The 20,771-nt window shown below is 37.9% G+C and overlaps 1 protein-coding gene across 2 annotated transcripts in view; it reads right to left on the reverse strand.

The window, feature by feature from the left end:
* The window catches only part of si:dkey-88l16.3 (low-density lipoprotein receptor-related protein 2), a 53,904-nt gene that overhangs the window by 32,260 nt on the left and 873 nt on the right, over positions 1-20,771 (reverse strand). The window contains exons 2-27 of one of the 2 annotated variants that reach the window (XM_022681228.2): positions 19,890-20,009; positions 18,441-18,671; positions 18,224-18,337; positions 17,541-17,660; positions 16,977-17,099; positions 16,692-16,895; positions 15,814-15,982; positions 15,544-15,712; positions 14,981-15,203; positions 14,745-14,864; positions 13,814-14,032; positions 12,569-12,889; positions 12,256-12,474; positions 10,903-11,061; positions 10,214-10,480; positions 9,893-10,108; positions 7,684-7,860; positions 7,392-7,595; positions 6,177-6,344; positions 5,588-5,803; positions 5,311-5,493; positions 3,794-3,997; positions 3,535-3,702; positions 2,809-3,003; positions 1,622-1,834; positions 1,244-1,510 (exon numbers count right to left, since the gene is read on the reverse strand). In XM_022681228.2, coding sequence (XP_022536949.2) covers positions 1,244-1,510; positions 1,622-1,834; positions 2,809-3,003; positions 3,535-3,702; positions 3,794-3,997; positions 5,311-5,493; positions 5,588-5,803; positions 6,177-6,344; positions 7,392-7,595; positions 7,684-7,860; positions 9,893-10,108; positions 10,214-10,480; positions 10,903-11,061; positions 12,256-12,474; positions 12,569-12,889; positions 13,814-14,032; positions 14,745-14,864; positions 14,981-15,203; positions 15,544-15,712; positions 15,814-15,982; positions 16,692-16,895; positions 16,977-17,099; positions 17,541-17,660; positions 18,224-18,337; positions 18,441-18,671; positions 19,890-20,009 — 4,989 coding nt within the window. The remainder of the gene's footprint in view (positions 1-1,243; positions 1,511-1,621; positions 1,835-2,808; positions 3,004-3,534; positions 3,703-3,793; positions 3,998-5,310; positions 5,494-5,587; positions 5,804-6,176; positions 6,345-7,391; positions 7,596-7,683; positions 7,861-9,892; positions 10,109-10,213; positions 10,481-10,902; positions 11,062-12,255; positions 12,475-12,568; positions 12,890-13,813; positions 14,033-14,744; positions 14,865-14,980; positions 15,204-15,543; positions 15,713-15,813; positions 15,983-16,691; positions 16,896-16,976; positions 17,100-17,540; positions 17,661-18,223; positions 18,338-18,440; positions 18,672-19,889; positions 20,010-20,771) is intronic. The other variant, XM_049469091.1, reaches the window with a different exon arrangement.

Below are 20,771 nucleotides of genomic sequence, written 5' to 3' on the forward strand. Positions count from 1 at the left end.
GGCACAATGTTTTGGGGGTGTTTCTCTGCCAAGGGTACAGGGCTACTTCACCGCATCACTGGGAAGATGGATGGAGCCATGTACAGCACAATCCTGAGGGACAACCTCCTCCCCTCTGCCAGGGATCTGAAAATGGGCCGTGGTTGGGTCTTCCAACATGATAACGACCCTAAACATTCAGCAAAGGCAACAAAGGATTGGCTCGAGAAAAATCACATTAAGGTCATGGAGTGGCCCAGCCAGTCGCCAGACCTCAATCCGATCGAAAATCTATGGAGGGAGCTGAAGGTCAGAGTTGCCAAGCGACAGCCCACCAACCTTCATGATTTAGAGAGGATCTGCAAAGAAGAGTGGGCCAAAATTCCCCCTGGTGTGTGTGCTAAACTTGTGGTTAACTACAACAAACGTCTCACCGCTGTGCTTGCAAACAAAGGCTTTGCCACTAAGTATTGAGTGTGTTTGGCAAGAGGGATCAAATACTTATTTTCCTCATTGAAATACAAATTAATTAAAATATATTCTTTAAAATTATATTCTGGATTTTTGTCTTGATATTCTGTCTCTCCATGTTAGAATATATCTACCATTAAAAGTGCAGAAGGATAGTGTCTTTATTAGTGGGCAAACAAAGAAAATCAGCAAGGGATCAAATACTTCTTGGACTCACTGTGTGTATATATATATATATATATATATATATATATATATATATATCTTTTTTAATGACCACTAGTGTGGATCAATTAAGTCCATCCATTCATCCACTGAAACTGTCCTGAAATACAATGTGGCATTAAGAAATGATTTAATATATTATAAAACATTAGCTTTATTTTTTTTTTTGGGAATGCCCACTAGTGTAGCTTAATTAAGTCCTGCCCTGCCCTGTCAAAAAATGATTTAATATATTAAAAAACCTTAGCCATCAGCAAGCACAATAAGAAAGCATAATTTGGAAAAGCTTGAAAATTGTATTAATTACTTAATTTTTATATATATATATTTTTAATCTATATATTTTTTTTGAATGACCACTAGTGTAGCTCAATTAAGTCCATCCATCCATACATACATACATTCATCCATCTATTGAAATGGTCCTGAAATACAACGTGGCATTAGGAAATCATTTGATATATTATAAAACATTAACTACCAGCAAGCACAATAAGAAAGCATAATTTTAAACACTTTTCAATGGGAATAATTTAAATCAATTAAAACACACTTTATCACATCTGACCTGGACTACACTGAAGGTCACATCCGTCTTCATCAGACCCGTCCTTACAGTCCCTTTCCCCATCACACACATGACTGAGCAGAACACAGTCACTGCCGTCCTTACAGAGTCTCGAACCCAAACGGCACCACAATGGGGTTTTGTTTGCAGTCTCAGGAGCTACAGCAGGACAACCCACCTCATCAGAACCATCAACGCAGTCCGAGCGTCCATTACAGACCAGATACCCCTCAATGCACCTTCCACTATCCTTACACCGGAAGTTACCTAAAAAAAATAACACATTTAAACAATGTAAATACTTACTTTGATCAGGGAGATCAAAATGATCCTTTATTTAGCTCTAAATAGTTTATTTGCATTAATAAAAAAAAGTACCGATGTGTGTGCATGTATCTTTACAGGACTTCTCATCAGAGCCATCAGGACAGTCAGGCTTCCCATCACAGAGCTGAGTCTGAGAAACGCACAGCTGCGTGCCTTCACACAGCACAGAGGGGCGTTCACAAGCAGGAGACTGATAAGCTGATAAGAGTGTCGAGACATCATTGGAAGATTGTTTCACACTTTCCACACTTTCATTATTTCTTGCTGTAAAAAAAAAAGTATTTTTAAAAATATTGAACTTGAAAGGCTGGATTGAATACTTATGTAAATTAAAACTGCCTGCACAGTGCAGAGGTTACATAATGTCAGTTATTGTTTTTTCTATTTTAATTAATTGTGAAAAAACTATTTTGTTTAAAAATAAGTACATATAAAAGCTGTAGTATAAAACACTGTTACAATGATCACACTACAAATTACTCAACCTATTGTCATTGTCCAATGAAAAACAAGCATCTCCAAAAATACAGTAAAACAAAAATTGCGTTAAACAGATTAAAGCATTTTATTGGATTAATTACAACAGAACTAAATCGCTATTAATCCCAACTTTTTATCTTTTAATAATGGGTATTTAAACGTAAAAAAAATAAATGGACTGGCAAATTGAAATTATATTGATTAGAAAAAAATAGCTAAAAAGTAGAAAAATATTCAGTGATTAATAGCGTTGTAAAACATTAGAATGTTAGTAATTGGAAATAAAATAATAAATAAAATTTGATAGTCTTAATTTAGGAAATGATCACTAGTATAGCTCTATATTTCACCTTCAACTTCAAAAAGGAAACATGCAAACAAGATTTTAAATCAGTATATCAGCTTAAACAAAAAAGTAACTTACCTTCTCAACACAACAGTAGTGAACCACATTAGCAGTTTTTCGTGGTATTTAACAACGTAAGCACAATGTGATTAATCTATAAAACATTAGTTTTCATATTTAAAAAAAAAAAGCATTAACGTTGATAGTAGTACTAAAAAAAAAAAAAAAATGCATTAAAAAATGTAATTTCTTAAGAAATTCTCCACAACGGCCTGAAAAACAACTTTTGGCGTCCATTAAAGGTTAAGATCTGATCTCTCTCCTGTAAGGTTGCAGTCTTGGAGATGCACATTTCTAACTGAAGAGTGATGCTATGCAAATTACAAATGCAGCTATCGTCTAATGAACTCACAGCAGTCTGCTTCATCAGCTCCATCCACACAGTCCCTCTCTCCATCACACAGGAGCTTCTCTGGAATGCAGCGATTCTTATCACACTGAAGGCTACAGCAGTCCACCTCATCCGAGTGATCCGGACAGTGCACAGTCCCATCACACACCTGCTTCCGATCTATACACAGCTTCCCATTTGTACACTGAAACTGCCCTGATAAAAGAAAAAGTAGCACAATGAAAATCAAAAGCTCGGACAGAGACAGTCTTTACGTGCTACAAATTAAATATTTACTGTATAATAAACTGTAAACAAAAATAAAAAAAGCAATAGCCCGCTCATCCTTTTAAATGGTAATGTACATCTACAAATTAAAACTTAAAAAATAAAAATAAAAATAAGTAAATAAAACAATTTTTTTATCCAATCAGAACAGGGTTTAAACACCGATCTTTAAGAAAAGAAATAAAATATATTGTTTGAGAGTAAAAACAAATTATAAAAAAAAATAAAATAAAAATAATTCCCAAAACTGATTAATAATAGTTTCAATAATACTACATTACTGAAGAGAATAAAATACCCCTAAATACCAGAAAACAGGGCACAAACTAGGTATTGGTACATACATTTGAGAACTGTGTTTACTATTTAAACATAAAACAAATCTCTGCGGGTCCAAGAAACTTCAGAGTTTTTTTTTTATTTTTTTTATCCTAGCTGCAAAACCTGAAGAACTCTTACCTTTATTACACCTGTGATCACAGTTCTCCTCATCTGACCCATCCCTGCAGTCCTTCTCTCCATCACACACATGCCTGTGCAGGATACACTCACTCGCATCCAGACATGGTTTGAGGCCCAGGGGACACACCAGGCCAGAGGTTCCTGTAGCAGTTTTGCTGCCTTTGTCTACGAAGCACAAATACTACAAACTATTCCACAGGCACAAAACGTGCAATAATGATCACTGATATTATATTGTGATAAAAAAAGCACATACCACAGTTCCTTTCATCCGCTCCATCCCTACAGTCCATTCTGTCGTCACAGAACTGCTGGCTGCTCAGACACACCGTCCAATCATCACAGTGCAGAGGACAAGCAGGACACGAGACTTCATCTGAACCATCAGGACAGTCTGAGCGTCCGTCACACACCAACGCCTCCTCAATACACTTCCTCTTGTTCTTACAGAGGAACTGACCTACAGAGGAAAGCGGGTCTGCGGTTACAAATTCTATCGAACATGATAGAAACTAGGGATGCACTCAATATTTGGCAAACAAAATTATTAAGAAAAAAAAAAAAGTAATAGCCTAGGTTTAGATTCTGAGTAGGGCTACACGATATTGGAAAAATTTTACGTCGCATTGTTTTTGTTTTCTGCGATATATATCGCGATATTACACAATGCAGGACCCATGACTCAATCAGCCCCGCTCCCAGCCACGTGCCGTTTCCTCACGACAGATCTGGACCGACCAAGAGCTGAGTCAGCACTTTAGATTCAGCAGAGCACTCAAAACCCAAGGAAAAACAGCAAAACAGCAATGATCAGGCATTTAAATGGCTTTTTAAATGAGGTAAATAAGAGCGTTTTTCTGGGTTTAGAAGCGTGAATTCAGCTGTAACTGGAAATATCTGTGCAAAACTGTGTGGAACTGAGGTGCACAGCTTTGGACAGGCTGCCGCTGCTAAAAAGCACGTGTACAAGCACGGGTTCAAGCCATGCGGTCACCTCGTGTTTACTGCTGAGGTAGCCAATTAGAAAAGTGTATGACTAAAGTAGCATCCCTGGCTAATTCAATAAAAACAAACAAAAAAAAAAAATTAAAAAAGAAAAGCCCTACTGAGGTAAATTCATCACTATAATTGCACAAATAAAATGGCTAGATTTGGTTAAAACTTGACTGCTGAGCCAACTAGCTGCTTGCAACTAGAGTAGCACTAAAATACTAAAATAAATGGGGTAAATGAGATGTTCAGCATCCTGGAAATTTGTTTAATGTTTTTCTACTATAGTGCATCCATAATGAAACGTACTAAATCCCTATTCGGAAGGGGGTAGTTTCTCCGGGGGATGTCTGTGAAAAATATATTTCACACTTCTACTCTGTGATAAAACTCTTGCATCCAGACTGTAATTGAAAAAACAGGAGGACCAGTGAGTTTTTTGGCTCTCGTTCAGTAGCTCCTCCATTTTTCACTCTCTGCTCTTTGGGTGTGCGTTTCCACGGAGATCAGCGTAAACACGACAATTGCAGACTTAGCTATTTTACTAAACACGAGGAAACAAAAAACTCAGATGTGGATCCGGACGGGACTAAAATTAGCGGCGGACCACGGAGTTCAGCGAAAAACAGTAAATAATTCAGCCTGTAATTTTATAAGAGGACGTCTGAGTATATGGTCATTCTTGACAGGAATAGTCACAGAATTACCCCAGGACCTCCTGAGAAAATCTTGTCCAGATAGGGCTTAAGATGTTTTTTTTTTCTCCATCTTTTCATTTATTACCTGGATGTGAGCATGCTCGTAAACAGAAGAACTCATCAAACCCATCAGGACAGTCAAACTTCCCATCACACAGCTGAGACTGGCTGACGCACACTGATGTTCCCTCACACATGATGGAGGGACTTTCACAGCTTGGTTTAGCTTGAGGTTTATATGATGGAAATACAGCCGTTGTGAGAGACGCTGGAAATAAAGTTGCAAAAAGCATCAACTACAACAAATGCAATTAAAAACCGTGATCTCATATAATGTCCACTAATGTCAATTACACACTCACTGCAGTCTGCTTCATCAGAGCCATCAGTACAGTCCACGTCTCCATCACACAGGAAGTTATCTGGGATGCAGCGGGTGTTATTGTCACAGTGGTGGTGGCAGTGTTCTGATCGAGTAATGCAGCTCAGCTCATCAGAGCGATCCTGACACTGAGGAGTCCCATCACACACCAGCTTCTTATCTATACACTTCCTCCCGTGGGCACACTGAAACTGGTCTAGAGAGATAAAGGAATAGAAAAATCAAACCAAATGTCAGATTAAGTAGAACTGCAACCATATACAAATTGTCGTTGTCCAATGAAAAACACTTATCCAAAACAGCAACTTTACAGGAGAGAGAAAAAACCTTGTAAACTTTCAATGGATGTCAATGTAAAAAGAGTTTACATCAGGTCATTTTGAAGTATATCTATTGGTCCGTTCATCAAGTAATTTTAGCACAATGAAAGGGACAGTTTGTCTGTTCAAATTATGTAGAAAACTAAAAATGAACTAAAATAGAGATAAGTGTTTTTCATTGGACAGCGATAAAATACACAATCTGTAGTTCCACCCAATACATTTGCACACTTCATTAAATCAATATACCTTTGTTACACTTGCTTTCACAATCGCCCTCGTCTGACCCATCCTGACAGTCCTTCTCTCCATCACACACATGACTGTAGAGGACACACTCGCTACCATCTTTACAGGGTTTGAATCCAGGGGAACACTTCAGAGGTGAAGATCCAACAGGCTTGGGTTGGTTGTTATCTGCACAGAAAAAACTATAGCTCTATATGCATGTTTAAACACACGTTTGGACACCATAAATTCAGTGATGTATCATTATTTTAAAATGACCAGAAGTAGTATTAAACCAGACTATGCACTGCAAAAAAAAAAAAAAAAGACATATATGCTAAAATTAAGCAAAAATAAATAAAATTCTGCCAATGGGGTGAGCTAATTTTTCTTAGTAAGATACAAAAAAGGCATAAACAAAGTCTCAAAATTAGTAAAGTAAGATTTAAATCAAGCTAAATCCCTTATTTGGCTGGCCTAAATTTGCACACAAGAATCAGAATAAGGTGACTGGAGACTTCTTGTGATTATTTTAAGTACAAATTACTTAAAATTAGGTAAAAATAAGATAATAAATTATAAATAAGTTAAACATTCTAACATTTACAATGTTTAGTAAAACAAAAATTCTTTTCAGAATAAATCTTACACGATTTAATCTCTTGAAATTAAATTTTTGCAAGGTGTTTAAATTTTAGATTATTATAAATAGCATGTCTTGCTAAGACGACAGCTTTGTACTCCTTGGCTGGATTTGGTAGAGTCACCTGGAATCCAGGCATTCAGTTAACATGTGTTTGAGAGCATCAGTTGTAAAGTTGTTCTAATTCAGATTATGGCAAGAACTACTCAACTAAGTAAAGAAAAAAAATACTAAGAAATGAAGGTCAGTGAATAAAAAAACAAACAAAACAAAAAAAAAAACTTTGAAAGTATCCTCAAGTGCAGTCAAAGACGATGAAAAATGTTATGATGAAACTGGCTCTCATCAGGACTGACTGAGGAAAAGAAGAGTGTTACCAGCTCCGCAGAACCACCTAAATGCTTCAGAGTATTTTGGTTTAACACTTAAGTTACTACATGATTCCTTATGTGTTCCTTCATAGTCTGGATAAACAGGTTTACATAAAATTTACAAAGTAGGGGAAAAAATTTAATATGAAGGTGTCCAAACTTTTGACTGGTACTGTGCATGATTCTAAATGTAGAATTCATATTGAGTAAGAAATGACTTACTGCAGTTCTTTTCATCCACACCATCCCTACAGTCCATTCTGTCGTCACAGAACTGCTGGCTGCTCAGACACACCGTCCAATCATCACAGTGCAGAGGACAAGCAGGACACGAGACTTCATCTGAACCATCAGGACAGTCTGAGCGTCCGTCACACACCAACGCCTCCTCAATACACTTCCTTTTGTTCTTACAAAGGAACTGACCTACAGAAGCAACATAGTTGTATCCAGTTATAAATTATACCTGAACTTGAAAGCATCAGTTTAAAGATATCAGACTTCCTTACATTACCTGGATGTGAACACGAATGTAAACAGAAGAGCTCATCAAACCCATCAGGACAGTCAAACTTCTCATCACACAGCTGAGACTGATTGATGCACAGGGATGTACGCTCACATGTGAGGGAGGGTGGGTAACAGGTTGGTCCAGTAGATGATTTATCTGATGATGCTACATAGGCAGAAGCTGGGGGAGGGACATAAAACGAGGGGAACATCAGGAATAATTACAAAAATGTCCCAAAAATAATAAAGTACATAGTATATAGTATAGGTTTGTCCATTACTAAATTGAACATGACACAATATGCATCACTAGACACAATACAGCTCTGGAAAAAAATAAGATTGTTATTTATAGGTATATGTTTAAGTAAAATGAAAATTGCTGTTTTATTCTATAGACTACGACCAAAATTTCTCCCAAATTCAAAATAAATGTTGTCATTTAGAGCATTTATTTTCAGAATATGAGAAATGGCTGATATAACGAAAAAGGTGCAGAGCTTTCAGACTTCAAATAATGCAAAGAAAACAAGTTCATATTTATAAAGTTAAGAGTTCAGAAATCAATATTTGGTGGAATAACTGTTTTTAATCAGTTTTATGCATCCTGGCATGTTCTCCTCCACCAGTCTTACACACTGCTTTTGGATAACTTTATGCCACTCCTGGTGCAAAAATTCAAGCAGGTCAGTTTGGTTTGATGTCTTGTGATCATCCATCTTCCTCTTGATTATATTTCAGAGGTTTTCAATTTGATAAATTCAAAGAAACTCTAAAGAAACTAAGTGGTCTCTTATTGTTTTTTTTCCAGAGCTGTATATTGTTATACTGTAAGCAAGACAATTGTTCTAATAACGTATTTTTTTTTAATCAAGAAAATCTACAACATATTTGAATGAAACTACTGTTTGCAATAAAGTTGAGTACAAGAGAAGTTCACTTTTTTGCAATCAGAAAAAGCAGGACCTAAAACCAGTACAATACTGCCATCTAGGGATCTTGGTCAAACATACTAAGTTGACGAACACTGATTGGTATGTGTAGAATATCACTTAAAACCTGATAGTTTTAAAAATAAATACAAACACTTCTTAAAAGCAGCATTATATAAGAATTAGCACTCTTGATCCTGCTGTACTAGTAGGTGAAATCTGTGGCTCAACACAGACGTTAAGCACATGCTTTACACATGCATTTTTGGACAAGTTGAGAGATACAGAAGTGTCTGAAAGATTTATGCAGTCGTAGTAAAGCATAAATGTCCTGCCAGCTTCACCAGTTACATAGTGAAGTAGTACACAAACCTGGACTGGTAACAATACATAAAGTTACCTAAAATGTTGTTTAACGTTCAGCAGAATTTGATGCAAAAATGTAGACGTTTATTCCAACTAATTAGTGAGCATTTCTATTGATACTGAGCATGCGGAAGAATCTTTTTAAACTGGGCAGGTGTGATGCGGTCTCCTTTCAGAGAGGATGAATCCAACTCCAGATTATGTTCAGTCAGAGAGAGAGAGAGAGAGAGAGAGAGAGAGAGAGAGAGAGAGAGAGAGAGAGAGAGAGAGAGAGAGAGAGAGAGAGAGAGAGAGAGAGAGAGAAAGAGAGAGAGAGAGAAAGAGAGAGAGAAAGAGAGAGAGAGAGAGAGAAAGAGAGAGAGAGAGAGAAAGAGAGAGAGAGAGAGAGAGAGCTCAGTCCGAAACTTTACTCCTTAGTTTCTTTGGTTTGGTTCTTTGGAGCTACTGAGCTCTGAGTTTCCCCTTCTGAACTCTCCATTGCTCCACCAGCCGCTCGCATTTAGTAAAACGGAGCCGGATCCTCTTTTAGAGGCTGTATGTGTGACTGAAGTACGTAAAGACGCGTGATGTGGCCTGAAGAAGAACTTCCACAAAAAGCGACCCAACACACCAGTCTTAAGAACAAATATATTAGGCTTAGCAGGGATGGTCATTTCAGCACACTGGTGCATTTAAACTTACCTTAAACTTAACATTAAAATTATTCTGTCCCTTCTCCACTCAAACCCTTCTGCTTTCAGTTTAGAAACAATACTGACTGCCACTTTGGATGTTTTGACTTAAGTGGAGATGTTTATTCCAAGTAATTTGAGAGCATTTCTATTAACCAATTAAAAAAAAAAAAAAAAGATAAATAAATGCGAGAGCAATAAGATTAAGCTTAGGTTGGAACTGGTGTTCATTAACACTACTCACGACATCCCGCTTCATCAGAGCCGTCTGTGCAGTCTCTCTCTCCATCACACAGGAAGCTTTCTGGAATACAGCGCGTCCGGTCATCACAGTGGTGACTGCAGCCTTCAGATTTAGTAAAGCAGCCCATTTCATCAGAGCGATCCTGACACTGAGGAGTCCCGTCACACACCAGCTTTTTATCTATACACATCCTCCCATGAGCACAGTGGAACTGATCTACAGTGGGGGAAGAAAAAAAAAGTAATTAAAATGTTTTTTATATTTTACACACAGCAGCGGAAACAATTAGTAGAAACCTCAGAGCTGAACTATGGTACTTACGTGCTTTACACCGCTGTTCACATCCCTCTTCATCAGATCCGTCCTTACAGTCCACCTCTCCATCACACACGTGACTGAGCAGAACACATTCACTACCGTCCGTACAGAGCTTCGAGCCGAAACGGCACCTCAAAGGAGCTGCAGTGCTGGTTGGTGCAGAAACAGTGGGACAACCCACCTCATCAGAACCATCAGCACAGTGAGAACGTCCATCACACACCAAATAGCTCCCAATACACTTAGTCTTGTCCTTACACTGGAAGTCACCTAGATTAAAAAATAATGAAAAAGCAAACCTTAAAAATTAATACCAACTTTATTTGGTACCTTACAAATGAATACCAATACCCTAACAACCACTTAACACGTTAACCCAGCGCTCACACTAGAACACAAGTTGCTGGTCACACCAACTTTTGCATTTGCCGCTTGTGGGCGTGTCAAAGACTGTCATTTTTAACCCCCACTTAAATAAAAAATATACATTTTGGTTTGTGATGGGATCAAAGGAATGCAAGTAGCCAAACCAGGTTAGAATGTCACATCACCACATCATAATTCATATAGTAAATAAAATTTGAACTCTGCATCTTTAGAATAGAAAATGAATGATTGCATGTTGCTTTGTTGCTTTCCGTTGTTTACGCAGGGTTAGGACCATTTAAAAACACTCTAACAACCACTGGTACCTTGATTTGGGCAGACTCCACCACAGGAGGCCTCATCTGACCCATCAGGACAATCTTTCTTCCCATCACACAGCTGGGTTTGAGAGAGGCACACTGATGTTCCTTTACATACGACAGAAGGGCTTCTACAGGGCCCATGAGAATGAGATGAGGAGTCACCTGAGAAAAAAAGAAAAAAGTTGTATTCACAGGCCAACAAGCTTGTATCAAAGTTATGATATGCAAGAATATTAGAATACCAACTAAAAGCAAAAACCTTTTAGATTAAAACTTTTACATGCACTGTGATTAATCTAAATCCAAATGTATTTTAAACAGCAAATTTCAATTGAATTTCAGCTGAGAAGCAAATGAACGAATAACTGGCATCCTTGTAATGAACATCAGTAACAGATGCTGTAAATACTGTACATCTCTTGTAAATTGTAGGTGAATAAAGGTGTAGCTAAAATAAACTGTTCTGATGTTGCAAAACTATTTCAGTAGACACTCACACATGCCAGAGGTTATTTTCAGGAGATCACTGATAGCTGAAATAGTGGAAATATGTTGCTCTGTAATAATGTCATATACCAGACCTTATTAAAATGCTTAATACTGATTTGCAAATACTGACAAAAATTAAAACCACATTTTGACCCTGGTTTACTTAAAGGTAAAACATTCCAAAAAAATGGATGTTCTTTATTATGTTAGTCAGTCATTGACTCTAGTATACAACTTTTCATTTATATTTTCTGCCCTCTGTCTTATCATGAAGCCCAACATGGTGGACTAGCCATAATAGCTAACAGCTAACTGGTAACGGTAACTGGGAGCAACAGCTTGGAATTCAGGTCAGAAAACAGAATCCTGCACTGTAGCCACTCAACATCATATTGCAGGACCATGTTCTTGAAATTAACTTAAAAAACAAAAGATTTAAAAATGTAATATCATTAAGTATGTCATCACAAAATACCCTGAAAGATCATTAGTTTAGGTCAATATTATCAACCCTTACCAATGAGTGCAGAAACACACAGACTGGTGAAACCATTGCCCCGTCTTTCAGATCAAACACAACTTTACTGAGTTTACACTGCACAATCGGATAAATCAGATTTTTCCACTGGATTCTTAGTTCACCCAGTAAATATAAGGTTTCAACAGTAAAAGTGCAGATCATATAGGTTTGGCTAGAACTTCTCTAGACCCCATCATTGCTTCACCTTTGAGTCAAACCAATTTGTACAATCACTGTTTAAATCAAAGTAGGTGGAGCTGCGCTGCAGCTCTGGGTGTTTATTAAATGTATGGGCATCCAGAGTAGGATTCATCTATGCAGCCAAAGTGGACAGCAGGTTTACTGACCTTGATTCAGTTCTCTCAGAGCTACAATTACACCAACAACTCCTCTCCCTAAAGGAACAGACTGAAGGCGCATCCCATCTTGCCGTCTCCACGGTGTGATTACATCATTGATCATGGTGACCATGTACGGCTCATATGCAGCTACAATCCTATTCGGAATAGTCCATTCTTTACCAGCAGAATAAGCCCTCTTCTTTAGAAGACTCAGTACCTGCAGTTCTAAAACAGCAAAGAAAGTTCTGTAATCAGATCATTGCAAAAAAAAAGATATGGAATATGGAAGTTCTCCAATCTCAAAATAAGCCCTACAAACCATTTTCAGAGCTCCAGAGGAAGCTGTTTGCCTTCCTGTCCAGCACAAGTTGGCTCACACTCTTCTCCTCAAAGCTGTAGATGGACTTTGCATTTCCACCCATCAGGCTTAGCTTCATGTTAATGATCTGAAGGCCCTCCAGCCAGTACAGCTGACCTCGCTGCCAGTCCACAAATAAGTCGACGATCTCTCCTCCCGCTTGGTGTAACTGCTTAGAGACGCTGTGATCAGGGAGGATAATGTGAGTGGCTCCAATAGACAGCGCATCACAGGACACCCAGTACACGTTTCCAGTCCTCTGGTCAATCCTGATGGCGCAAGCTTCCAAAAAAATAAAAATAACCCACACACACAATTCACACATCTATTTAATATGGATCCAATACACCTACATACCAAAAGTCATGGAAATTAATCAGTTAAATTAATTATAAAATGTGACCTCAAGGGATAGCTTGGAAACAAACTCCTGACCTGTATAAGTTAGTGTTTTGTGTTGTAAGTGAGGCTAAATAAACAAACACGTCAGTGTGCTCATGGCAAGGTGATAATTACCAGAGTTCAAGTGAGGCTATTTCTGAAGTTCTGCAGTTGTGCATTTAACTTTCATCAATCTACAGCATCATGTGAACTGGGAATAGGGCTGTGTGATATGGCCAAAAATTCATATCACAATAACGATAAAGATCAGGGATAATTTTTTTTTAACTAACCACACAAAAGACCAATTTCTTCTTCATTAAAATGCACAAAAAAAAATTTATATTACTGAGAAACTCTGCAAGTTGTTAGTTAAATAAAATATAAAGTAGTAGCATACATTTCACATTCAATTATTAACTGAAATTAAATCGTGTACCTTAGCTGGATTCTACCGCATGTGTAAAAACTTTTATTCAGTGTTTCTCAATCCTGGTCCTGTGCCACTCTCTGTTTCAACTCACCCCTGAATTATTAATAAGTTGATCAGTCTGGCTGGAAGTAGGTAAATCAATAAGTGAGCAGACCAGGGGGGTGCATGACCAGGGCTGAGAAACAGTTTTATTATGAAGGGACTTTTCATTTGAAATGTGTTAGATGGAAGTGTCTCAATTTTCACGTCAACACTTTAACTGCTTAAAAACAACACATACAGGACACTGTCCTGAGTGTGTTTGTGTCGTCATGGTACACAGGACTAGAATGGAATCAGGCATGTAAGTGTAAATGTTTTATCCAATGATAAACAGCAGCACTGCAACATACCAGGCTTAAGAGTCGCAACATATTCTGAGCGACCTTCTGCTAGCAGTCCAACTTTCAGTTGTCCTGTTAGATTGGTCCAAACCACCAATCCTCTTTTCCAATCCACATCAAAGGCCTCAACCTCCTCACTCGCTGAAAACAGGAGGGAATTGACTGGACCGTCTTCTGTATACTCCAGTGTGTAGATATTTGTAGAGCGAGCATAGGCAAGCTTAAGACCTGGCCAAGTTATAGAACAAGGAAGAAGGAGGGGAAAAAAGAGGTAGGTAGGACATTTTTAAATGTCCTAGTAGACGCATCAACATAGCACAGTAACATCTACCTCAGCAAAGGCATTTAAAAATCATGAAATTGTTTCAGCACAGCTATTGTAATCACCCATCACCATGTATCTACCTGATCAATGCAACTGTTGTCATAAATTTACCTCAGCAGTGCCAGTCAAGTCAAACATGAGTGAAATTTACAAAGAAAGGCAATTTTATAGCCTTTTATAATCAAACAGGGTGGATTAGTGTTGTCCTGTTGGCAATGCTCAAAAAAGATCTATCGTTAGAGAAAACTACAGTATGTAAATTATTTTGTATACAGGTGCATCAAAAAAATATTTCATTTTCCAACAGGACTTGGCACACTGCCCACAGTGCTAAAAGTACCAATTTGTCTTATACAATATTCTAATTTTCTGAAATACTGATTTTTGAGGTTTTTAATCAACAATAAAATAAATAAACACTTAAATAGTTCACTCTGGGTGTAAAACATATATGAGTTTCACATTCTGAACTAAATTACTAAAACAAAATAACTTATGATATTCAATTTTTTTAAGAGGCAATAGTATTCCTATTATGACCAAAAGTGTTTTTTGGCCATAAGCTGAATAGTATTCAGTTGTCAATATTCAGTGCCTCCCTAAGCAATACCTTACTTTGACAAGAGCCTTCAGCAACAGGAAGCTGATCCTTTGGGCACGAGCACATGAAGCCACTGGGCATGCCCAGAGAAGGCAAGCAGAGCTGGCATTGTGCCTTTCGACATGGACAAGGAGCTGCAGTGCAAAAACGCACACAAATGAAATTAAGAAAAATAATCAAAAATCAGGTTTAGGTTTTATATACTGTTCCTAAACAAATGAAAAAAGTAGTACAAACTTAACGGATGTACCTTGAGGCTGCTGTTGCTGGTGATAGGCTGTCAGGATTGGCAATGCTGCTTTAAGAACAAAATTCTTCTGGGCAGGTTGGTTTTGAGGAGCTTGCCACAGACGTTTCTCATCAGCCCAGTAGATCCAGACATTAAACACAGCCAGGTTCTGCGCCCTCCTTCCTTTAAAGAACTCCCGAAAGGTGTAACGTCCAGTGCCATCCACTTTAATAGTCTCAATTGACTGCAATGTTTATTAGAAGAGTTTAATTAGCATTAAAAATCGTACTGGCTGGGTAAATACACAGCATTTATTTCTTGTTCATGCAGCTCCACCAAAGTTACATAGTGTTGTAGTAGGAGCAGTGATTTGGCTCAAAGTGGGAATGGCAGATACTATTCTACTTATCACAGGTAGTGAAGCATCAACATGATTCTGAATCTTATTTTTTTGGCTTAAAAATAAAAATATCATGGCATAACAGCAACTGCAAGCAGAAAATCCCTGTGCAAATTTAATCACTGCATATACTGTATACCTTTGTGATTTCCTGGTCAAAAAAAAAATGTTAAAGGGACCTTACCATTTTAAAATCACTTATCCAGTACAAACGCTGGGCCGCCACATCCAAAGTAAGACTTCTTGGTGATTGAGCAGTTACAATAACCAGAGTTGTGCGCATAGAGCCATCCATCCCAGCTTTTTCAATAGTCACTTCATCATTGGGGCCTCGGTTAATCCAAAACATAGAACTACAAGAAACAGAGGACTTATTAGAACTGCAAAACATAATTATGCAATGATTTACTCCATTGCAGCTTGTTCATGCATATGCAAGATTAACAATACTCACCTTTTCATTGGGAGAAGGACCAAATCTGTTGGGTCTGTATCTTTGGACGTGACTTTGCTGTAGGCACTACCATCAGGAGCTCCAGTGTAAATGCCTTTTAGCTTCGAATTCGCCCAGTAAAGCTGCCCATGGAGCCACTCGAACGCTAGACTCCTAATACCACCATGTCCTAAACAAAGAAATCAAGCAAAATGTGTGAAAATATTAGAAAAGGCCTATTCAATCTGATCAAGACAGATTATAAGTGACTCATTATCATAGGTTTGTTTTAAGGTATTGATGGGTGATACAGCCCTAAAATAATCCCACACCAAGTTACATAGTGCAGTAGCAGCGTTCTGGCTCAAAGCAGGAATGGCAGACACCATTGTCCTAATTAGTCCTTGGAGCATCAACATGATTGATACAAGATAAAATAAATAAATAATTGCTGCATAAATCAACAAGTATTAGCAGTAAACACTTGTGCAACATTTAGACAGACAAATTATAAATGTGACTAAAGTTGGGGGTGGGTAATGAAGCCCAACAATAATATAAATATTTCAGGATATTTTTGCAATTAAAGAATTACTGGATATATGAAAATAGAGAAAAACAAAATATCATATAACTTTAGTAATTTACCAGGATAAGACTGTATAAAAAAATGATGCAATAAAAAAAAAATGAACAAACATCTACCACAATACAAAAGTGCAGCATATTCTATGACTGCATTCAGTGATGTGCAAACAACAACAACAAAAAAACAGCCTTAAAGCTCCAGACTGCTTTCAAGCCAGAATACTGCTACTACCACAATATGAAGCCACGTGTTTTTAATTAACTAAACAATAATCAACCAAAAACACAAACATAAAATGAGGTCAGTTCACCTGAATAAAGCAAGGTATTCTTCTGATCCTGCACCATATAGATGTTCCCGTTCCCATCAGCCCAGTAAAAGACATTATGAGCAAGGTCAAACGCCAAGGCTACAGGGTCACGGTCAACCGCAAACAAGGTTTTGAATGTTTTGGCCTCCACACTGACCAATCCAATCAGTCCTTTCATGGTGGTAAGAAGCTTGGTGGCATTTCCTTACAAAAAGGACAATGAAAAGTTAACAAAAGAGGTATTTAGACAATGGTCTGTATGGTCACACGCACACGCACACGCACCTTGAGCTTGACACACATTGTTCTGAAGTTTGAAACCTTGGTTGCATCGGCACTGAAAAGATCCTTTCTTGTTAACGCATGTGTGCATGCAGGGCCCGTAAGGTTGAGCACACTCGTCAATGTCTAGAGAGCAGGGTAAAACATTTACAGAATATTTATTTAAACAATGCCATGTAAGAACCACAGCTGGTCCCATAAAAAGCTAATGCGTGTGATGCAGATGTTCCAGTGGGCTAAGCACTGCCACTATGATTGAGAAATTGCTTGTTCAAATCCTTTTCATGCAGCTTGCCATTGGCTGCCAGAGTCCCGAGAGAGCACAGTTGGCTTTTTATTTATTGGCTACATTAAAATGTAGCAAATAACATACATAAATGTGTGTTTTTAGATTAATCATTAAGTTTTCTTCAAAGAGTGCCTTACGTTAAAAGCCATTTCAGCAGCATTTCTTTATTGCTGCAGAAATAAAGAAATAATTTATGCTCAAATTATCAAATCAAATAGTAAATATTACAGTTCAGAGTTAGGTTCATGTTTTCAGGTGTCAAAACAAAAAGAACCTACCTACACACTTGGCCCCATTTGAAGAGAGCTTCATCCCACTAGGACAAGAGCACAACGCTCCCCAAGGCTGGTCCGTGCAGGAGTGACTGCATCCACCATTTTTAAGCGCACATGTTTTACCTGAGAAAGAGATCAACTGAAAATGCTGATTTAAGTTGATTTATGTTTTAAATTGATTTTAAGCAGCATTATGTGGGACTAGGCATTTATGGCAATCATAGGCTCCTCCTACCATTTGTATTTTAAGTCACTCCCTAAAAGCACACACTTGCTGTGAAATACAAATCTGTCAACGAATGTGACAAAAATAAATGTTTGCACCAGGAGTGCCATTAAGTTATCCAAAAGCCGTGTGTAAGACTTGTGGAGGAGAGAATGCCAATATGCATAAACACTGATTAGAAACCAGGGTTGTTCCACCGAATATTAAGTTCTTAACTCTCAAAACTTTATAAATATGAACTTGTTTTCTTTTCGTTATTTGAGGTCTGAAAGCAATGTTCATTTTTACTCATTTTTACTACATATACCTGTTAATATCAAAATCAGAGAAGCTAATTTAGAAACTGAAGTGGTCTCAGTTTTTTTCCAGAACTTACAATAACTTGAAAGTTATTTTAAGATAAAACTGCAGCACAAATGTTGCTTTAAGTACATTTTTGATACACTGAACCAAGTCATACCACACGTAACAGGCTCATCACTTCCATCAGAGCACTGGGCAACTCCATCACATCTCTCTTCTATGGCCAAACACGTTCCATTTGGGCAGCGGACATTCAGCTCTCCACAGGGCCCTAAAACCAGGTCAACACACAGTAGTTAAGGAACTCTCTTGTTAAGCATGAAGAAGCATGTTACTAAAATTATTAAATAAGTTAATAGACCACAACATCTCACCACAGCCCTCTTCATCAGAGCCATCACCACAGTCATCCTCCCCGTTGCAGCGCAGCTGCTGAGGAATACAGATCCGGTTCCTACAGCTCCAGTCTCCAGGTAGGCAGCCAGAACTTTGGTTGCAGTAGAGTTCGTCTGACCCGTCTGTGCACTGCGGACGTCCATCACACACTGCGTTCTTGGTGACACACATGGAGGCATCAGTGCACTCAAAATCCTCCTGTGGGCAAGCTGTAGGAGCAAATACAAAAAAAAAAAAAAAAAAAAGACACAAGGCAGGTTAGATTATATACTACCACTATAGGGCGCACTGGATTATTATTAAGATCCACTGACTATTTTTGGAAAAATTAAAGGATTTATAGTGCAAAAAATATGGCAAATAGTTTTTTTTTGCTGAGAAAAAATATCTTGCTCCTAAAAGTATGTAAAATACGGCATTGTTCAAATTAATGATCACATGTGAACCTATAAATAAGTGCGTTATTAAGTTTGTCTCCATTTTCAATTCACACAATATAAATATTTAAAAGCATTATGATCTATGCAACAAATGTACAACAATACTAGTATTCCGTAAAGAATAAATGTAGTTCTTTGTATTATTTTACATTTAATACAACAAATAAGTGGCATTCAAATAGCAAGGAATAAATAGGCTAATAGCCAATAGCAAAAGAATAGGTCTAAACTGATTACTGAGTATTAAGAAAGTTAAAAGGCCGGTCAGCCACGTGAACATACAGTACACCCAATACTGGTAAGCTAACTAGTAAACAAGCTTTTGAACAATGCATGTGTGCGTTTCATATGATTTTGAGCATGCTTTCTTGAGTCATGCTGGTCATGTTGTTGGATTAAATATGAAATACTGTATTAGAGCTATGCATCATTGTACTTCATTGTAGTAAGTAGGTAGCTAGTCATATGTAACCTGTTCGTTGTGATTATAGAATTGTAAAATGAAAACTTAACATTGTTAAATGTTTAACCCATAAGAGTCCAGGCCCATATTGGAATACTGATGCAACATCTAAAAAATGGAAGCAGATACATTTAGCGAGCAGCTTATACGCTTTTTACATTTTATGTATTGAAGCTAAAAACACACTTAAAAGGAGCTAGTTTTATCTCCAAACACAAAACCACAAATCCAGCACCACTCCTATGTTTTGTAAAAAAGGTCACACATTTTTTTCACGCACTGTCCTGTAGTGATGCCCTCAGGATGTTCAGTGCATCACAGAATAACTATTATATCAGTTAAAAAGAAGTACAGTAATGAACTTTACACATGTTTTAAAAGGTCTGTAACACTTGCATCACCATGAGCTCTTCTGGGTTAAAATGCAAAGTAAGAGTTAAAAGCTGCATTGTTTGCAGGCCCAGCTCATGCGATTAACATTAAAAATGTATTAACAAAAGTCATAAATAAAAAATAACACCTACAGCAATCCATTTCATCTGAGCCGTCCAGACAGTCCCCGGTTCCGTCACAGCGCCATTTCCTGGGGATACACTGGCCATCATCACACTGCCAGCGTCCAATACCACATCCCTCAGAGAACCCTGAAAGATAAAAGTTATTCTCAGATCTAGGCCTAGTACCATTTCACCCTTTGATCCTACATCTCTGTTTTTTACAGTCATGCCAAGTGGTAGTAGGGCATCTTGATTCTTGTTAGGCTTGAGGGCTAGTGGAAGTGCAAGAGGTATAGGGCCCTGTTATGGGCCCTTCAAAAAGGCACTCTGAACTTTTTAACAGAATCCCAACTGAGGGCTATGAAAAATCACTGGCAAAATAAAAGCACAAGCAACCAAAAATGACCATAACTGGAGACTGCCAGTTCCTGCCAGAGCCCTGAGAGCCCACAACTGGTCTTGCTCTCTCTGAGTGGGCAGAAACCACTCTTCCCCTCATCACTCCTAGGGCGATGCAGATCAGCACAAGGAGTCTGTGAGCTGATGTATCTGAACCAAGTCACTGCGCTTTCCTCAGAGTCTGCGGCAATGCTGCATCAGTAAAAAGAGAAAGCGTGACTTTGCATGAGTTGGAGGAGACGTGCTAGTCTCAATTGGCCTTGTAAATTGAGGAGAAAATTAGAAATAAATAGAAAAAAATGCCCATGATTACCACTGTTTTACAGCTGTTTAATGTAATCTTACAATGTTCTATTTTCTTCATAAGTACAGCAACCAGGCAGAGGCAGCATTGTTTAAAGGTAAGGAAATTTTAATTTAAAAAAGGTAATAAATAAAAAGCTATTAAAAACTATCTCAGCTCCCTATCACAGAGAACTTAGCCCCTTAAAAGGACAGGATTTTTGTCAA

The sequence above is a fragment of the Astyanax mexicanus genome, chromosome 20 (genome assembly GCF_023375975.1).
Source record: "Astyanax mexicanus isolate ESR-SI-001 chromosome 20, AstMex3_surface, whole genome shotgun sequence".
Classification (NCBI taxonomy): Eukaryota; Metazoa; Chordata; class Actinopteri; order Characiformes; family Acestrorhamphidae; genus Astyanax; species Astyanax mexicanus.